The 19087-nt window shown below is 41.3% G+C and overlaps 2 protein-coding genes across 2 annotated transcripts; both read right to left on the reverse strand.

Annotated features, from left to right (window-relative positions):
* Positions 1-161: 161 nt before the first annotated feature.
* prkar2b (protein kinase cAMP-dependent type II regulatory subunit beta) lies at positions 162-9191 on the reverse strand. The gene is made up of 11 exons (XM_075470155.1): positions 8640-9191; positions 7560-7595; positions 6530-6582; positions 6338-6421; positions 6012-6118; positions 5728-5881; positions 3302-3403; positions 3139-3213; positions 2939-3007; positions 2695-2830; positions 162-1544 (listed from the first exon to the last, which is right to left on the reverse strand). The coding sequence occupies exons 1-11, from the start codon at positions 8902-8904 to the stop codon at positions 1411-1413; spliced, it is 1215 nt and encodes a 404-aa protein (XP_075326270.1). The 5' UTR covers positions 8905-9191; the 3' UTR covers positions 162-1410.
* A 3150-nt stretch (positions 9192-12341) lies between these two features.
* On the reverse strand, positions 12342-17927 carry hsp90b1 (heat shock protein 90, beta (grp94), member 1). The gene is made up of 18 exons (XM_075470154.1): positions 17769-17927; positions 17209-17311; positions 16803-16944; positions 16576-16692; positions 16140-16471; positions 15832-15943; positions 15583-15711; positions 15242-15358; positions 14974-15111; positions 14784-14861; positions 14612-14677; positions 14208-14477; positions 13849-14094; positions 13587-13723; positions 13391-13469; positions 13108-13263; positions 12884-12982; positions 12342-12778 (listed from the first exon to the last, which is right to left on the reverse strand). The coding sequence occupies exons 1-18, from the start codon at positions 17815-17817 to the stop codon at positions 12752-12754; spliced, it is 2397 nt and encodes a 798-aa protein (XP_075326269.1). The 5' UTR covers positions 17818-17927; the 3' UTR covers positions 12342-12751.
* Positions 17928-19087: the final 1160 nt, after the last annotated feature.

Here is a 19087-nt window from a genome sequence, read left to right on the forward strand (position 1 = left end):
GTAATGAGATCACCGCCATAGCTTTCAACAACGGGATCTAGCGACTGAACAAATGAATGGGTGGATTGAGAATGAATTAATGGTGAATGAATGACGAACTACTGAATGAAAACCTCAGAAAATGTGAATTGCTTCATTCGAACCAATAATCATAGGACGAGTGAATATAAAATGTTCTTTATTGACATGAAAAGTGAAACACACAGTTCTTTCTCTAGTTGTTGTTGTGGTGTTGCCTTCAAAAAATACCAATACCACCAGAGGGGAATAAAATCAGCATGTTCAAATGTTAAGCCAGTTTAAAAACAATCTGAGCTGCAGACGGAATACAGAGGACTTCAATTACTGATTCAAAAAGAGAGGAAAAAATAACAGGACCCACTTTAGATTCCCGCTTAGCGAGAATCTGTATAAGTTGTTGTCAGAGGTAGACAGCAATAATGAATGTCTTCATAATGTATATTTCACCTACACAAAAACAGCATGGGCTAACTTTTACAATAAAACACAGAGAAATCGATTTTTTCAAGACGTTGCTTATAATAATGACTAGTCTAATGGGGTAACTTATTCAGTTCAAAGTGGGCCTATATAACAACAGTGAATACTCAATTTTTTATTATTTTTTTATTTTACAGCAATGTGTTGTATATTCTTACAAAACTATCAGCTATCTCTCGGAAGTTTGCTTTTAGGTAAAAGCAGAGCAGTAGTGGGGCGAACAGCCACAAACACTTACCAGGAATGATGAAAAGTTTTATGATCACAGATTCAGCCTTATGATCAACAGATGTATTTTTGTTTAAAAAGTTAACTCTGTTTGGCTGTAATCAAAATGGAAAAAGATGTCGTTTCAGTCAGTGCTCTTTAGCGACTGTTTATCGTGCTGTTTTTCTCATGTTTGGGGATCTTTTGCCAGTGCACTGTGACAAGGGAACGTGACATACTTGCTCACAATTATCCTAAGGTATAGGCTTTGGCATCTGGTTTTCAACCAAAAAGATTTATAATTTTACAAATAATAATATACTGTTGATGTAGCAATAACACTGTGGAACAAAAGTGAAAATGAACAAAGTGTTCAGTGAACAAACAAATAATGCACCCGACACCGACAAGTAAAATGCACACTTACATTATTAAGGTGTTAAGTTATATGAAATGTAATTAAACAAGCTTTAAGCAACTCTGCTTTGGCTTACTGCAGTCATGATGCTGTGAGGCGAACTCTACCTAAATTACCCTTATCTCAGTCTGATTTATTTATCTGACACTCAAATGTTGTAGTATAGTGGAAATTCACATTTCTTGTTAAAAAGGGAAAAAAAAAAAACAGTTTGAGTGGCTCTGGGGGGAAAAACATCCATACAAGCCTCCCCATTTAACCCTGCATGGTCCATTGTAGTCACCTCATGCACTTTGTTGCTCAATCTCAGGGCTACTTCCAAACAGGGTCACCAGCTGCTCCTCATAGTTGGCAATGTTTCTCTTCATGATGTCCATGCAAGGGCCGAGCAACCTCTCGAAGGCTTTAACATCCAGGACTGACAAAGACAGAAACGAGATGCAGACATAATTTGGGGAGAATTATGAAAGGTAATGTGAAGTAATAATTGGGGGCACGTGCAGACTGCAAGCATTTACACAATTACTATTTGCGAACCCCAAATGAACACTTGAAAACACTACGTGGATAGAATGGGACATTGCTGAAGAGTAAAGGTTAGCCACCAGGGGTCTGATGTTTTTATGCTTGGAGGTGATGGCTGACTGTGCCAATGGAAAGGCTGTTTTTCACATAGCCTCTCAAAAACTGAGGTGAGTATGTCATATGCAAAAAAAAAACTGTGAAATTTTTGTTCCTTTTCAAATTAAAAGTAAAAGAAAAAGAAAAAAAAGACTTTGGCAGTGTCACCCTTCTCTCAATTCTAAATCAAAATCAGGTGGAGGGCAAGGCTTAGATAGAAACACATTCAACAATAGTGGCGACCATTGCCGTGGTGACGATAGTTTTAACAACAAAGTTGTGCTCTTCAGCTCTCTGGGAAGTGTAATTTTAAATGTGAAGTGTATGAACATTTAGATTTGTTGTATGGTGCAACGCCCACTTTGAGCCATAATTGCCACCATTTGTGAACTGAATGAGTCATGGCCCCTCGTTTGAGGGTATGATAGAAAATTTACAATAAATCCATGAAGCAAATCACAAGTTAAAATGGTGTGTTCCATTTGAACTTGGCAGACCAATATTCTCAGTTGAAAAAAATCAAGCGGAACGACCCACAAAGTCTGATTTCTGACTGAAACTTCATCAGCCCCGACTTCAGAATCCAACATGGCTGCCTTGCGTCTAAAAAGAACTGGTGATAACTTCCACACTAAACTTTAATTTGCGCTTCTGCCAGTTTGTATCTCATTAAATCAGTCATACACTGTTCAACCTCTATCAGTGAACGTCGCTACGTTACAATGTGTGTTCAAATCATTGCAAAATGTACTGATGGATTAACGTATATAGCTAATAATAGCAAGCTTGGTCAGTGAGGAAAATTCTGCCGTTTTTTCTGACTTGAAACTGAAATTTGGTGTGATGTCACTCCCAGCTTCAAGTTCCAACTTCCACAGCAAATGGAACGCACAAATACATTTCGTACATTAGTGATGTCGCCCAAACAAAACTGCCAAAAAATGTACCCAAGCATTTGACACTCCCGACAGCGTAGGCAGACGCAGCCCTGGGCTTGTTTGTGACAAGAGCTAACTCTCCAAAGTACTGGCCCCTTGTGCACGTGGCAATATCCACCTCCTCTTCCTCCTGGTCTTTTTTTGCCTGTGAGAAAGATATGCGCACAATTAGACACAAGAACACCTACATGGACTTATTTTTAATCAGAGTTTGTTCGCGCTTCAGAATTAAAGTGAGACTGTGCAAAAATACCCGGTTTCTTTTCATGGTGATTCTAACTTGACCACTCTCTACAATGTAGAAGCAATCTGCTAAATCACCCTGAAATACAAACCAAGAAGACACGTGTAAATGAACAGGAAAACAAGTGAGTCAATAATTAGAAATGTAAGGCAATAACACAGATAAATGAATTAATAAAAATGACCAATCGTAAAAGACAGATTCATCACCTGAGCAATAATCCGCTGTGAATCACCGTACACTCTGGTGGTTAGAACATCTACTACCTTCATTCTTTCCGATAGCTGCGGATAAAAAGCATATTTTGTTGACAATGGTTTTACTGCAAATGCATGATGCACATTAACACTGAGGGATAACGTTTATCTTTACTTCTAAAGATGTGAGCAGGGGTAGTGTTTCAATGAATGCTTCATAGAGCTTTCTCTTCTTGGCGTTGTTCTTCACTATGATCCTCCTGAATGTCAGACGATCCTGCAACACAGATTCAGAGTAAACAAAGCATTCAGACTCATTTCTGAGAATATATAGATATACTGCATATACACATCAGAGGCCCTCTATTTTCAATGACACAATGATGTGGGGGAAGTATTCCGCAATGTCCCGGATGTTCGGCATTTTTCCTTACTGTTCCAGACTGTTCTGGTGCATTTCAACAAACAACTCATATGAAACCACATTACGCAGTAGGGGTCACTGTAAGCCTGATTTTAAGCGAGTAAAGCATCAGGAGCAACAGCCCCCCTGTATTTGTCATCCTACGGTTTTCAGCGACAGACATTTTTTAAATCTTTCATTGACATATTATATTAAAAGGATATAATATCTTAATGCATATAGCGACCAGATGACTTGTTGCATGATCATATGCACACAATGCTGCAGGAAGCAGACATAGTTGCAGAGGGTATTCTTTAGCTAAGAAATCTTTTCGCACATCAAGACAAGCAAGCAAAGTTCTGATACTGATAAAATTGTTTGGCCTAAATCAGACTCCAATTAAGGCTCACACTATAATCTACTGTTTGACTAGAGGCTCTTTGGCAGCTCTGAGCCTCCTCAGCCTAAGCTTATTACACACTTAACAGGGACTCCTGCTTTTTCACAACCTGAACTACATACTTCAAGTACTCAGGTCAACAGGGGATACAGCAGGGGCTACAGCAGCATCCTGCCCAGTCTGCACAGACATGACATAACAGAGCCGCTACCCACTTCTTAAGGACACAACCCTTACTGAGTCATAAATAAACAAGACGCTTTACAAGAAAAAATCAAGTTGGAACTGAATCTTAAGACAAGTGTTCTGGCTACAAAAACAAGGTGTTTCGTGTAAGCACGATACCATTTTGACCGAAATTTAACTTTAGAAAAGACCAAAATCAAGAAGAATGTGTTTAGCTAATTAAAGTATCACTCTGGCATTAAGAAATCCTTTAAAAACATATCTCTTACTTCCAAATTGTACATTTTGTGGTTTATGCTGGGTAAAAAAAAAAACTCTAATGCCTTTAAAATTGTTTGGGATGTGACTTTACCTCTTCTTCTTCATTCTGCTAATGGGGATATATGAATATGCTAATCTTTTCCGCCCTCATCTCCATGTGCCAGCAGCTGATACCGACCTTTCATGTCTTTTGCAAAGCAATGGCCAATTCTAACAGTGGTGTAATTCAGTCATACATTTATATAACATGAAAAATAAAACTTGATAAAAGAAATGAATCCATATCATCTATATATATAGATATATATATATATATATATATTCTTTGCATTCAACAAACCAGGATTGCTGGGCTAGCCCAAAAGCTAGCAGAGCAAAATCTCTGCAACCAGAAGCTCGCCTGCAGTAGAAACTGATAATTCTGGGAATGCTGGCCTAGCCGGGAGCTAGCAGACCAAAGTCTTGGCTGAGCAAGCCTCCGGTCAGCTCGCATGACTCACCAAGTGTTTCAGCTTATTGCTTCAACCAGCTTCTGCTGTGTTCACTCTGCTACCTCACAGATTAGCATGCTTAGCAACCCTATCTAGCCCGGCGGTCCCGGAGCTGGGTGCTTCCACGTTTGGCTTCTGTTCGACTGTGAGAAGGCAAGCAAGCGTCTTGCTGCCTTCAATGGCTCGCCGAGAAGTGTTCGCCACCTAGCTTGTTACCAATTTCTCCTCAGCTTGCAAGCCTCTCATTTCATCTGGTCCTCATAGCACATGCAAATTACCTGTACAGGCCTACACCACAAGCTGTAGTAGATTGGTTCCTCTAAATAGTCTATGAAGCACACACATAACCTGGCCTTTCTGACACTTTGGTTGATGGTCTGCACGTCCAATGCAGAAATTATCAACGCCTTCACACATATGGCTGATTTTGCTTATTATATGACATGTAACCCATAAAATACATCTCATGGATATGATAAAAAAGATTATAAATTCGATTTTCAGTTGAGGGGGACTTTAGTTTCAATGGATTTACGTTCCTAAACAGATATTCTTAAACAGATACTGTTTTATAAGTTCGGTTTACTAATTCTTTAGATTTAATATCTGCTTTAATGTATTTAAAATCGTTCAGAGATATGATTAGTGCCCTCTGTTTTCTTCGAATCCACTGCGTTTTATGTGTTAAGTCGACTCAGTTGGACAATGCAATCCGTCTCTTTGGTACTAAGTAGCAACACTGCCACAGACAACCTGGGTGTTTATTTAAATTGTGCTAACTGACTGCACAGTGGGTTATAAAACCCTGAGCAGGGAGCCAGCTGTGCTCTTACAGGAAGATGTAATGATTTACTCACCAGGCACCAAAGGGCTCCAGGCGAGGTGGCAATTATTGTGGCTGCTCTAGGGGTGTTGTACATCAGCGCTAGTTCTCCAAAGCTGCCCCTGTTGTCATAGCAGCCCACCAGCTTCTCCATCCCCTCAATCTTCACGAAAATGTTAAACGTCCCGCTGAACGAAAATATAATCAGAAACTAAACAATTGGCACAAATATCAACACATAAACGCCAGATATTGGTATGTTCGAAAATACATTGACACGATTGATTTTTATGGGGAATGCACAAGTTGCATAAGCACCTTTCAATTACATAGAAGTTGTCTCCATCATCATCTTGATCAATGATGTGCTCTCCTTCTGTGCTGAGCTTCTCAAATATGGCATCCAACACCTGAGACATCTCTTCCTGAGAGGGTGAAACAAACCAAATGTTTGAAACTTGTGTGTTGACGCAAAAGTGCAGGGTCCACGGTATGCACTTTTTTCCTGCTTTTAGGAAAATTAACCATCTTTTAGAATCATGCATAGTGCACTGATGAAGCAGTAAATGATTACTGGCCTTGGGCCATGTACTCTTTTCTGTAGTTTAATAGATGGCTTTGTGCTTATGGAATAATCCACTCACTGGATCCAAATTCTTGAACAGAAGAATGTCCCTACATGCTTCCTGTAGTCTCTGTCTCTGCTCATCTGTTTTGGGGTGGGTGACCTGCGAGATAAAACACGTTTTCTGTTATCGTGGCTGACGAGTACAGAGACAAAAGTAAAAAAAAACTGTAAACAAATGTCTATAAGTGTGGTATTTGATGCGGTTTACCCATGGCTCTTTCTCTTCTTCATCTTCATCAGGATTGAATGCCTCAGCACACACTGCGTGACAGAGATCAACAGATAAAGGAAATGTATTTCAGAGGGTTTGTTGTGTTCTATGGATGTTAGAAAATCTTCCTTTTCTGAATGGATAGATGAACTTTATCATCTTAACGAGTGTCAAAGGTGTATTTAATTGAAGATGTAATTGCAGTTTGTTGCTTAAGAATAGAAGTTGATTTATAGTGGACTTGATATTTCCTTCATTCTTTTTTATCAATAAGCTCTGTCTCATGGCTAAGTCGGCACATCGCAAAGAAAACAAGGCTCACAGTCTGTCCTATTCTACCAATCAGAACTCTTTAAACAAGGAGGTTTGAGGGTGTGTATGATGGCACTTGGGCCACATTTCCTTCCTATTCTTTGACAGCAAAACTTCCCATTAAAAAAACCCCAAACATTTACTCTCTATGACCTAACAACAACCTGCTAACTATTGAACTTAGGATAACTACATTAAATCTGGTATGATTACACTTGCTTTAGCGTCAATTAATAACGTTGTTGCCGTATCTGAAGATGTTAATTTCCCATCTGAAGTTAAAACAAAATGTAGCAAACATAGTTTTACTGAGTAACTCGTGCTTTCCAAATACAGATTTTTGTAGCCATCAGTCCAGACAGAAAAGTTATTATACAGACGTTCCAACCTTATTACTATTGTGAGCAAGAGATGATTATAAGTGGCACTACCTTCACTAATCTCCCCGCCCCCGACACTCACTAACATTATAAACCGGGTTCAGGACCAAGTGGGCTCTCAGGCTCTTATAAATCAAACCTATTATAATAAGAGGAAGACAGTAACAAAAGACAGATGGAAAAATACACTATATCGGAGCAAAGCTGGCGCAGCCTCGGTGGTCATGTTTCAGAGGGGTTGTTTATGTTTCCAGTACAGATACTATCCAGAGTTTTCCTTTTGATACAACATGCTATTAATAACCAACCTTAATAGACAACAAAAGGTAACTCACCTGATGCTCTTCTGATGAATCTGTTTATCACTGGGGCTGCAAGGCATGAAATCCACATGTTACATTTTGTTATAAGCTACATCTCCCTGATGCCAATTTCTGAGAAGAGTTGGGTCAATGTGGCACATGTGGAATATTGCTCATTAGAGATCTACATTCATCGGGGGAAACCTGAATAAGGACAGCTGCTTTGAAGTAGTTTTAGGCATTTGAATAAAATTTACATAAGAAAAAAAATCAATTCAAATGTAAACAGCATAAGGTGCCAACCTCCTGCACAACAGGGCAGTATGAAATATACAGACCTGGTCTGAACCACCTGGCAGCCTGCCAGCTTGTGTTGAACCATTGTGTTGACCAGTGCTGGTTAAATAGTTACATATTACTGATATCATAGATAAACAGAAAATGAAACAAGGGGATGTGGTATAGCTGCCCTTATATAAGCACTGCAGCCAGCCTTGCAGACCACCACTCATTGGGATGCTGTGTCAGAGCTGTGCTGCTGCTCGCCACCCCACACCGGCCATTGTGATAAATACCATCCCACCTCAGGGAAACGCCAAATAATGGCAGCACGTCGAAAGTCATACTGTGCGTTACTCGAATCTGGGAGAGCGTTTGTTTTCCGCATTTGTGCGCTTTGTCACATTTTCACACTTAGCTAATCAGGGTAAATAGGCCCGTCGGGCCTGCACCTGGACCAGAAAATGTTCAAACGCTCCACCGGTGGTGGTGGTGGTGGGGGGGCTTTTCTACAACCAATGTAACACAGTCTCTTGATTCTGCAGCTGTCGTTATTAAAGCCACCCTCACCACACAAAACAAAAAGCGTGTTCACACACGGAGAGCGAGACACGTTATGAGCCATCTTTGCAGCCAGAGTGACCGTATATGGGAAATGACAGCGAGGTGGTGGATGCAAGGTGGCGCGCGCCGGAGCATCACGGCGCTCCGTTTCTATTATCTCCCACTTAATGCACGCGGCGAGGCATGCTTATACTTCCAAGCAGACTACATTTGGGTAATCCACATGCACATACATTATCGTGTACCTAAGACATAAATGCATGAGCCCACCTATGAATTCCTCGTCATCGTCGTCCTCCTCCTCTCCGTTCTCAGAATCGATCTGCATGGCTTCGTCAATGAAATTGACCGCTTTTCCAGATCTTGGGGCCGAATTTTGGTCATTGCCAAATGAGGCCTCTTTGGTCTCGCTGTCCTTCAGCTGGGTGAAGTACTGTAACGCGAACTCGAGCAAATCCCTCGGCTGATTCCTTAACACTTCCACGGTAAAGCTCTGTAACAGCTCCGTCAGTCCTTCAGGAATTTCTATACTCATTCCTATTATCAGTCTATGAATGTGGACAAAACAGGTTGGCTGCGAGTTTGCGACAATAAAAAAAAGCACCCAGTTTGAGATCAAGAATAAGCGGTTGCAGTCGGGGCCACCCAGTCAGCGAGCCGTCCACAGCGGATCCTCGGTTTTTCTTGAATGAAAATGGCTCTGGATTTTTGGTCCAAGCATCTTCTGCTGCTTCTGGCTATAGGAAACCCACGCATGTGACCCAGGAATCCATGGCAACCACCTATCCAGGGATTGCGTATGAGCAGCAGCGGCGCAGAAACTGCAGTGAGTCGCAAAATACAAATTGTGGGAATGAGAAGCCCTCGGGTTGCTCGATCTGTCAGAGATTGAGCTTCAACTGCAGGGGATGGAAACTTCACATCCGAGCTTCAGACTGTATGTCTCGCCTTTTGTCTTGTAGGAAGTCTCCTGTTTCCGTCCTGTACTCTAAATGTGTCCATCTCAATATGGAACGAGTATAGAAGAAGCATCGGCAACATTTACGGGCAGACAAAAAGGAGCTGCATTTGATGTTAAGCAAACAAACCCCCCAAAAGCGTTGAAAAAGATCATCCAAATAGTCAAATATAACACAAATGGTGATAGAGCCTGAATATGTTGTCTAATCAGTCTTGTAAGGGATTAAAGAGGTAAGCATTAGGACTGTTAATGTAACCCATTTTGCATTCATATTGAGCTCCCAGATCAATTAAAATGATTCATTTATATATATATATATATTAGGAATAATGAGGCAAAGCTCATTATGAAGGGACATTCCCTTTAATAGCACAGAGAGTTTGGGGCCCCGTCTCTTCTGCCACAGGGAGAAAAATGAATAAATCTGCTGCACATTGGGACCTCTCGGAGCATTATGACAGATGCTGTGTGCCATCAGAGACTTTCATTCCAGTATGAAACATTCCACATGATTAAAAACAGTCTTTGTCTGAAACAGTTTGACACTATAGTCCTGTGTGGTGAATTCTGGTTCGAAACTGACCCATGAGTACAAGTTCAAACTTTTTAAAACACCCAGTTTCTCTCAGTTTTGGCGTGGTTGTTCTCTCCACTCAACTTTAGTTGCAATATGCAATTATATTCAGTTCAGTTCAATGATATTTTATTTATTGATCCTCAGGGAGAAGTGATATTGCTCCACTACAGATTATTGTTCTCTTACATTATTGCTCCACGTGTAGATGGATGACACAGTAAAGTGAAGTGAAAAGCAAAATGAAAATCAGTTGACAAACGTTTGGAAAGTTGAAGTATGGCAGAGACCCCTTGAACTGATTGGGCTGCTGTTTTCTGCAGCTTGGCAACACCTTGGCTGACTCTGTTACACGCAGCCTTGGCGCGTAACACAGGCAAACTTTCTTGGTGGAAAACGTGGACAGAAACTCGCAGCCAGGGCGGAGGAGACGTTCCAGGCCCAGGATCACGCCACCTGTTGTTAAGCAGCACTACGGCCCCTCGTCGATCAGGATTTGTAGATGAGACAGCAGAGCTTTAATGAAAACACGGCAGATCCAAAGGGCTTCGACAAAACAAAGCAAGGACTGAACGACAATAATAAAGATATGAAGCATTAATCTCCATCAGTCCTCTGTGGCTCTGCTCTGAGACCCCTCCCACTCATGTGGCCCATATCTGTCACCTTTTATCTTTTTAACATTTCCACCCCTCTGGAGAACATATGAGAGCATGTTGCACTGCACTGCTGCTGGTTGGCTGCAAGCTTTCAAATCTCCATTTAAGACCACTGAAAGCTGTTTGCCTCTGGGGGGTTTTCAGTACATCCTGGTATCTACTGCCAGAGGGAGCCGCTTTAGGTCTGCTCTCTGAACCATAGAACCTGAAGATAGATCTTGCTGAGTGCTTCATAACAATGAATCTCTGAGCAGTAGACATGCAGGACATTAATGAATAACAGTCAAATTGAGAACTGATCAGGTGCTGACGCCTGCTCATGACTTTAGGAACTAAAATCATCACGGTAGGCTGGGACAGATATAGGGAGACAACTTAAATTTACAAAATGTCGTGGTGCTACAGGCACGAGGCCAACATCTGCAGACAAAGGGGCCTTCCTAGTGTGTGTCAAGTGAGTTTTTCAGGAAATATTACCTCATTGTTGATAACGTTGGAAGTCTTTAAAAAAAAATAATAATAATACACGTGTCGGGCTTAGAGGTAAAAAAAAAAAAAAAAAAAAGCATCAGAGGCTGAATATTGCACTGCTGAAACAGTCATTTGAGTCTCCCATTCATATTTTCTAAATGTAATAGTGACATCTACTGGACATTATACTGTAGTGCAACGTTTTAGAAAAAAATAATTTTGTTATTTCAGTGTTAAGGCAGATAATTCAGTGAGGAATGTCAACACATTACTAAGAGGAAATTACTTTTGGACATATCAAAGTCACATATCCTTAAAAATCTATAAAATAACATCAAAAGGTAGATAGTTTTTATGTCTGTGGGTTGCATTGTGTTTTGACTATGAAGGTAGACATTTGTACAATATTAAGCTTCATCCTTTTTGTACCCTCTTCCCTTTGATCAGTGCTTCCATCTGAGGTTGTTTGCTACTGTTAGCGTTCTTTGGTACGAGAACCAACGGGTCTAGATATAACAGCGTCTTTAATGGACCTGCTGCTTCCTAAGTGAAAACGGGACATTACTTTTCAGTGTCAACAAGCTCGGCGAATCTGCACGCATTCAAAAAGCACCCTCTGTACATGCTGTAGTAGAGACCACGGGAGTGGGAGAGTGGGCATCTTTTCACAATAAAATCTGCTAGTTTGTGAGAAAACCAAAATTGAGTGGAATATGGTTTATAAAGAACAAAAATTGACATCTTTCTGAGTAGAACCATATGAATCACCATAAGATTAAAATAAACTCAAGTCTTCTCTCCTCTTCATTCTGTAGATGAGAAACAGGCAGTGGTACGATACTCAGGTTAAATGTGGACCATATTTGCAAGCCAGATATAACAGACGGTTGAGCTAAATGCAAAACATGATCTGGGTCATGTATTAACACGATAATCAAATCACTTGTTGTTTTTTTTTAAAGTTTGAGTGATGAGAAACAGAAACTCAGTTGAACAGTAGTGTTAGGAGTGCCACTCTCCCTTTGTTAAGAATCAAAGTGTATGGAGAAAAAAAACAAACAGAAGAGGCCAAAACTCACTGGAGAGGCTAAGAGTAAGAAATAGAAGTCACCTCTTGACTTTTGGACGGCAAGTAGTCGTTGCGGTTTGAGACGTGTGCTCCAAGCGGCCTCGAGACATTTCTGGTCGCCTGAAGATGCTCCAAACACCTGCTTGATGGTTTCACTTCTGCACGAAACTGAACTCTGAGGCAACTGAAAGGCCTTTACCGCAAATTATCTTATAAAAAAAAAAAAAATAAAACTAAACTTTTTCCACTTCTCATTTATTAATCCAAGTCAAAGCAGCATCTTTTCCATTTACTTTGGTATACAAAACATCCAGATTTCAAATCACAAGAACACTAATACAAGACTTTTGTTTTTCCAGGAAACATTTATTTAATCAATAGATAGGATCGCATCTTTCCATAAACTGGTCAGTTAAATATTAACAAATTTACAGTCATGAGGAATGTAAAAAAAACAACAAAAAAAAACAAAAAAAAAAACAAAGACAAACAATGCTCGCCTTAAAAAAAAAAAAAAAAAAAAAAAAAAAAACAACAACAAACCCCCGACCCGAGAACCCCACCCAGAACATCGACAACCAGAGGGTCTGGAACAAGACTGGAATCCAGTGTCCAGCTCCAAAGTTACACAGTCTCCCATTCAGTGCTTCACAGTTCATCCTTTTCCATGTTTGACTGCAACAAAAGAGAAAGAATCCGTGTTTATCAGAAAGTAAAAGCTGCAGCATCCGATTTTTCTTTGGCACACTGAACATGTCGCAGCATGCAGAGAGTTCTCACCATTTCATCGTCGTCATCATCGTCGACAATTTCCTCTTTATTCTCGGCGTCGTCGTCCTCTGCGGCTTCCTCTGGCTCCTCTTCTGGTTCTTCTTCAACCTGTCGAACAGTCGCATCAACCTTTCATTAATAACCCCAAATATGGCTGTGGAGGAGGAACGGTGACTTGACATGTGCAAACTGAAACTGCGGTGCACAGTTTGAGACGGCGGGCACCAACTTGCCTGTTCATCCAGGGGTACATTCATGCTGAGTCGGAGCATGCGCTCTATTCTGTCGCCGTAAGCTTTTGTGTCAGCCAGCTGGTAGCCGGAGCGCAGCGTCGCCGTCTCAAACAGAACCACTGCCAGATCCGACGCAGTCTGGTCCTCTGCATCAGCCTGAGGAAACAAGGAAAAACTAACTGCTCAGTTCTACGCTTGGTTTTGGTTCAAAACCGATTCAATAAAACCACATCCGGTCAAAAATAAATGAAAATGGTTCACATACTGAAGTACTCAAACTTACATTGACTCTGTTGAGCATCTGCTTGACAAGAGGATGCTTGGGGTTGAGTTCTAGTGTTTTCTTCTGGCTGGCATAATAACTGAGGAGGAGCAAGGAGAGCAGAGACATAAGCTGAGAGTGTAAGGGCAACGCTAAAGAGGAAACCATGATAATGAGCACAAGCATTACTGGAGAGCACAGGATTATTAGGACTCACCTTGTGGAAATGTCTTTTCCTGTCTGGTAAGCCTGTGCCTTCATGATCCTCTCCATGTTTCCTGACCAACCGTACTGACTGGCAACCAGAGCGCAAGGCGAGTCGGTTAACCTTTGAGACAGAATCGCCTTCTCGATCTATTGAGCGAAGAAAACAAGAAAAAGTAAGCCCGATGTTAAATAAACATAATGGAACAGAGAAAACTTGTAATTGTAGCCAAAATGATTAAGTTCTGCAGATGTGAGCATGACTGGCCCTCTACCTTGTCCTTCAGGGGCACGTCCTTCAGCCAAGTGGTGAGAGGTTCAAACTCCTTCTCCAGGGTCTCCCTCTTCTCCTTGGCCTTTTCACTCTCTTCAAATTTGACACCCTCCTTAGCCACATTCTGGAAGCGTTTCCCATCGAACTCTGGAAGTGCCTGGATGCAGTACTCATCCACAGGCTCCGTCAGGTAAATCACCTCGTAGCCCTTCTTCAGCAGCTTCTCGACGAATGGAGACGACTCGGCCTGTAGAGCGGAGGGGGAAAAAAAAAACAAAAAAAAAAAACACAGGATGTCAATTTCAGCACATCTGACAGCTTTGAATACAACCTTTGGGTGAGCACCACAAACGCACTCACCTCCTTCCTGTTGGTGCCGGCCATGAAGTAGATCTTGTCCTGCTTCTCCTTCATGCGCTCCACGTACTGCTCCAGGCTGGCCACGTCCGTTTGACTGTTGGAGGTCTGGAAGCGGAGCAGCTTGGCCAGACGAGTCCTGTTGGAGTGATCCTCAATGACGCCCAGCTTGACGTTGGTTCCGAACTCCTTCCAGAATTTATCGTTGTACTGTTCCTCTGCGATCTTCTTGATCATGTCCAAAGTCTTACGGACCAGCTTCTTACGGATGACCTAGATAAGAGATGGCATCTCATCATATTCCTTTCTAAAATAAAATCATGTCTACATTACAAACCCTTTCTCTTTATTCGGGGACATTTAAAAAAAAAAAAAAAAAAAAAAAAAAACTCTTATTCTGAACTCACCTTGAGCAGTTTGTGCTGCTGCAGAGTCTCTCTGGACACATTAAGAGGAAGGTCATCGGAGTCAACCTAACAAAAACACATTCCCCTTAATCTCAATGTGGGCGATACGACAGCAGAGACCAAGCAGAGTGACACATATATAGTGATCTTTCAGCTGGCAATCACAACTCACCACTCCCTTGACAAAGTTTAGGTACTTGGGCATCATGTCGTTGAAGTCGTCTGTGATGAAAACTCTCCTGACAAACAGCTGTGAAAAAACAAAACCGTTTGAAACTAAACTCCAAACCAATCCCTGAATATCTCTAAAAGCACTAAGAGTCTCTCAAAATGGATACTAAATACTGTTTTAAGGCACAAACCTTGATGTAGTCATTCTTCTTGGAACCGTACTCATCAAAGAGGCCACGGGGAGCTGAGGTGGGCACAAACAGGATGGACTTGAAAGTAACCTCGCCCTCAGCTGTGAAGTGGATATGAGCCAGAGGGTCGTCGCTGTCCTGTTGAACAGTAAAACATTTTTTAGGATTTTATTAAAATCAAAACGTTGGATGGATCAAAACGTACTGAGCTGTCAAAGCATGCAATCTACACTGTGGCTTGACAAAGCTTTGCCGTTCATGGGCTCACCTTTGAGAAGGTCTTGTAGAAAGCCTTGTACTCATCTTCCTCAACCTCCTTCGCAGGTCTCTGCCAGATGGGCTTGATATCATTCATCAGCTCCCAGTCCCACACAGTCTTCTCAACCTACAACACACAAAACAAATGTCAAATATATACATTTAAAAAAAAAAAAAAAAGAAGTTTATTTTTCCACATTAGTTCAGCTTAAGGCTGATTTAAAAGCGTTAAAATAACCAAGAAATCCCAGTGCGACTTTTAACACTTGGACCCATCTTGTGGATTGAAATAGTTTACTAGCATATAACTGCAAGTGTTCCATATTGAACGTTTTGATATCATCAGGCTACCTTCTTTGTCTTTGGCTTGTCTTTGTCCTCCTCCTCCTCTTCCTCTACTTCCACCTCATCTTCAGAAGTCTCCTTCTCTGGCTCCTCTGCTTCAGCATCATCCTCAATGGGTTCTTCAACTGTCTCAGTCTTGCATGTTTGAGAAAGAAACACGACGTAACCATTTGATCCCTTTCACATTTTTCTGCTTTATAACTGGCCAGGAATCAAATCTGAGTCAGAGTTTGAAAGAATATCAAGAGTAATCACCTTGCTGGCCCAAAGGTAGATGGGGAAGTTAATAAACTGAGAGTATTTCCTGACAAGATTCTTGATGGTCTCCAGCTCCAGATAGTCTGAGGCCTCCTCCTTGAGGACCAATCTGTGGTTAGATAGAGATGAAGATTTAAGATCAAAGTCTGTACTTTAGCAGAACATTGGAGTAGAATCATGACATATAAAACACCATACACGTTCACAATGCGGGCTTAAGGTTAACATCTAGATATTTCTAATGAACAATAATTCATGTAAAGTATCCACAGCAAATATTTTTGGGGAATAAAATGAAAACTCACGTAATGGTGGTTCCTCTGCCCAGTGTGTCCCCACGGGGGTCCTCAATGACAGAGAACTGGTTCGAGTCGGACTCCCAGATGTGCTGAGTGTCATTATTGTGCTTGGTTGTCACAATGACCTTGTCGGCAACAAGGAAAGCAGAGTAGAAACCCACACCGAACTGTCCAATCAGCTCTGAGGTAGACTGCCCATCGGACTGCATGTCTGTCATCTTGTTGAGGAACTCGCTGGTGCCAGATTTGGCAATGGTGCCCAAGTTCTTTACAAGCTCCTCTTTGGTCATTCCAACACCAGTATCGGTGATGTGGAGCACGTTCTTCTCCTTATCAGACTAGGGATGACAAGCACAATTAAATAACATGCAGATAACAGCTATTCACAATGGCAGATAAGTCAAACATACAAATACAACACTGAAATGTTTGATGTGCATACTTTAATTTTGATCGTCAGCTCTTCATTGGAGGCCATAGCCTCCTCATTGGTAAGAGACAACAAGCGGATCTTATCCAGAGCATCTGAGGCATTGGAAATCAGCTCCCTGAGGAAGATCTGCAACAGAAAAATCAGGAGGTGACGAGCCATGCCAGACAAGCAAAATCTAATGAAATCCCTCTGCAGGACTGCCAAATTTTTAGATAAAGATCTTTATTCCCACTCACCTCCTTGTTCTTGTAGAGAGAGTTGATAATGAGCTTCATCATACGGTTGACTTCAGCCTGAAAGACGTGTTTTTCAGACTTTTCCCTGAGTTCCTTAATCTGTGCAGCATTCAAACCGTCCAGCTGGACAGCCTCCTCCTCTCTGAGGGTAGACAGATGCACAAGCACAGGTGAGACAAAGAGTGCACACAGCTGTCAAACATCTGCTCTGTTAACACCATGAAAACCCAAAAGCCTTGTCGGTAGACCTTTCAGAAGGTTGCTCCAACTACAGTTTCAGGTTTGCCCCGACCTTTTTATGTACACAAGTTTGGTCATGTTGACCTAGTGTTCATCTGAGGTTTAGGTGACTGTGTTATGACAATCTCTGGACAGTTCGCTCAATTGACAAGTAAGTGAGACCTACCTTTGCACCACCTCATCATCTGTTCTGGAGCCATCCCTGCTTTTCCCCAAGTCTTCCTCTACTGTCCCATCGACTTCAAGTTCATCCTCAGCCCTTACAGCAGCTGCCAAGAGCACAAAAGTTCTTAACTTTGCATAATGTATGTAATTCACAAGTTTTGTACTTGTGTATCTGACAAAATATTTACAATACGAGATTTCTATCGTAAAACAAGATGATGTGTTGGGTTAACTTTTATCCTTGCAAGAATGTATGCAACACCTATTCGGGTGGATATTAGCTAACATTCGATAGGCTCAACGTATGTGTTTCTGCTAGAAACTTCGAGAAAGACAATTAGGAATAACGGATACTGGCGTTGCCATGGATAACATAAACCGTGTTATCATTAACTTTCGAACAAATTTAGACTAAGAAACGTTCAAACTATGACAGCTCTGGCCATTCAAAGCAGTGAAGAAACAAAAAAAAGCGAGTTAACGTTAGCTTACGTGCTAATAATAGCTAAAATGTTGGATAATAATGTGTAAAATGAGATGGTATATATTTCTACTACTCACCAAATGCTAAAAGAGCGATAAGAACACCTATCACCCAGACTCGCTTCATTTTGAGATACTGCTAGAATGACGCCTTGAGTTTTCAGCTGCCGAGACAATAGCCGGGAGAGCAGCGCATGCAGCACTGACTTTACAACGGAGACTGTCCACCTACCTCTCCGCCAAACTAGCCCACTATGTTAGACCCGTGACAATTGACCAATGGCAGCGCACCACGCACGAGCGTTGACCAATCATAGCAGAGCTTTCCGTACATGCTGTCCAATCAGATTCGTCAACATAAGTCGAAACCCGAAAATCGTGGCTTCACACCATTGGCCAAGAATGAATAATCAGCACATCACTTCCTAAAATTGATCTTTCATTGTAGAAAAAAAAATCTCAGTCAACACGTTGGTTAAAGTTTGATTGTCTTATGCAATGTCGCGACCAAGTGGCACATTGAAGCTTGTTGACAGCAGATATGACGGACGCTTTGTTTAATGGCTCTACGACTATTATACTTATGTGTGTGTCAGTCTTAGTATTTCTGCACTGACCTTCCTTCAAAGATGTGGACTAACATAGTCCTATGGAAGCATAAAAGGATCAACACTTAAAAAGTGTATCCAAGAGTGAATAGCTGCACCGTGAGCGTCTACAAACCCTGTAAGTTACCAACAGGGTAAGTTTCCAGGGTGTATCCTCCTTTCTTCCCGCTGTAAACCTCGAAAGGCTTTATTTCCCTGAGACCCTGAACACGATAAAGTGCTTCAAGAGAATGAATGGATTTATCCGATGTGCACCACTTATCTTTCTCCACAAGGTTGCACCATTCAGTAGCGCACCATTAGCGCATGATGTCAGTTTTCATAATCACCCAACAAAAAGTTGTTGCAAAAGTGAGATTGTGGTTCACTTAAGCCACAAATGGTGAATTCATACGTGAGATGATCACACAATCGCACATATATAATAATCTGTTGCCTTTATATGGTTTTATTTTATTTGGGCATGAGATCAGGTTACAGGTGTCAAATATCAATTTCTGTTGGGCAGTTACATGTGTTCGTCCTAAATGTTGATGTGAATTGTCAAATATAGCAATAAACCTATTACTTTACTATAGAAAGTTTGACTGAGCAGGGCATTTGTACTTCTGAATTGAATAAATATAGTATTTTACCTGCTTGTACTCAGTCCCACAAATTTAAGAGCACAGGAAACATGAATGGAAAAAAATTTGATCAAAAGTCAAATCAACCTATCCTATTGAGGGTTATAGGGGCCTACAGTCTATCCCAGCTAACAATTGCTGAGAGGCAGGGTCTCATCTTGAC

Source organism: Odontesthes bonariensis, chromosome 7 (genome assembly GCF_027942865.1).
Source record: "Odontesthes bonariensis isolate fOdoBon6 chromosome 7, fOdoBon6.hap1, whole genome shotgun sequence".
Lineage (NCBI taxonomy): Eukaryota > Metazoa > Chordata > Actinopteri > Atheriniformes > Atherinopsidae > Odontesthes > Odontesthes bonariensis.

Excerpts from the sequence above, each read along its gene's own strand:
- prkar2b (XM_075470155.1), bottom strand. The coding sequence starts at position 8,904 with ATGAGTATAGAAATTCCTGAAGGACTGACGGAGCTGTTACAGAGCTTT. Across the intron at positions 5,882-6,011 it reads AACTTCTATGTAATTGAAAG|CGGGACGTTTAACATTTTCG; the intron begins GTGCTTATGCAA and ends ATTTTCGTTCAG. Across the intron at positions 1,545-2,694 it reads CGGGAGTGTCAAATGCTTGG|TCCTGGATGTTAAAGCCTTC; the intron begins GTACATTTTTTG and ends TGTCTTTGTCAG.
- hsp90b1 (XM_075470154.1), bottom strand. The coding sequence starts at position 17,817 with ATGAAGCGAGTCTGGGTGATAGGTGTTCTTATCGCTCTTTTAGCATTT. Across the intron at positions 16,945-17,208 it reads GATGATGAGGTGGTGCAAAG|AGAGGAGGAGGCTGTCCAGC; the intron begins GTAGGTCTCACT and ends GTCTACCCTCAG. Across the intron at positions 15,359-15,582 it reads ACAAGCCAAAGACAAAGAAG|GTTGAGAAGACTGTGTGGGA; the intron begins GTAGCCTGATGA and ends TGTGTGTTGTAG.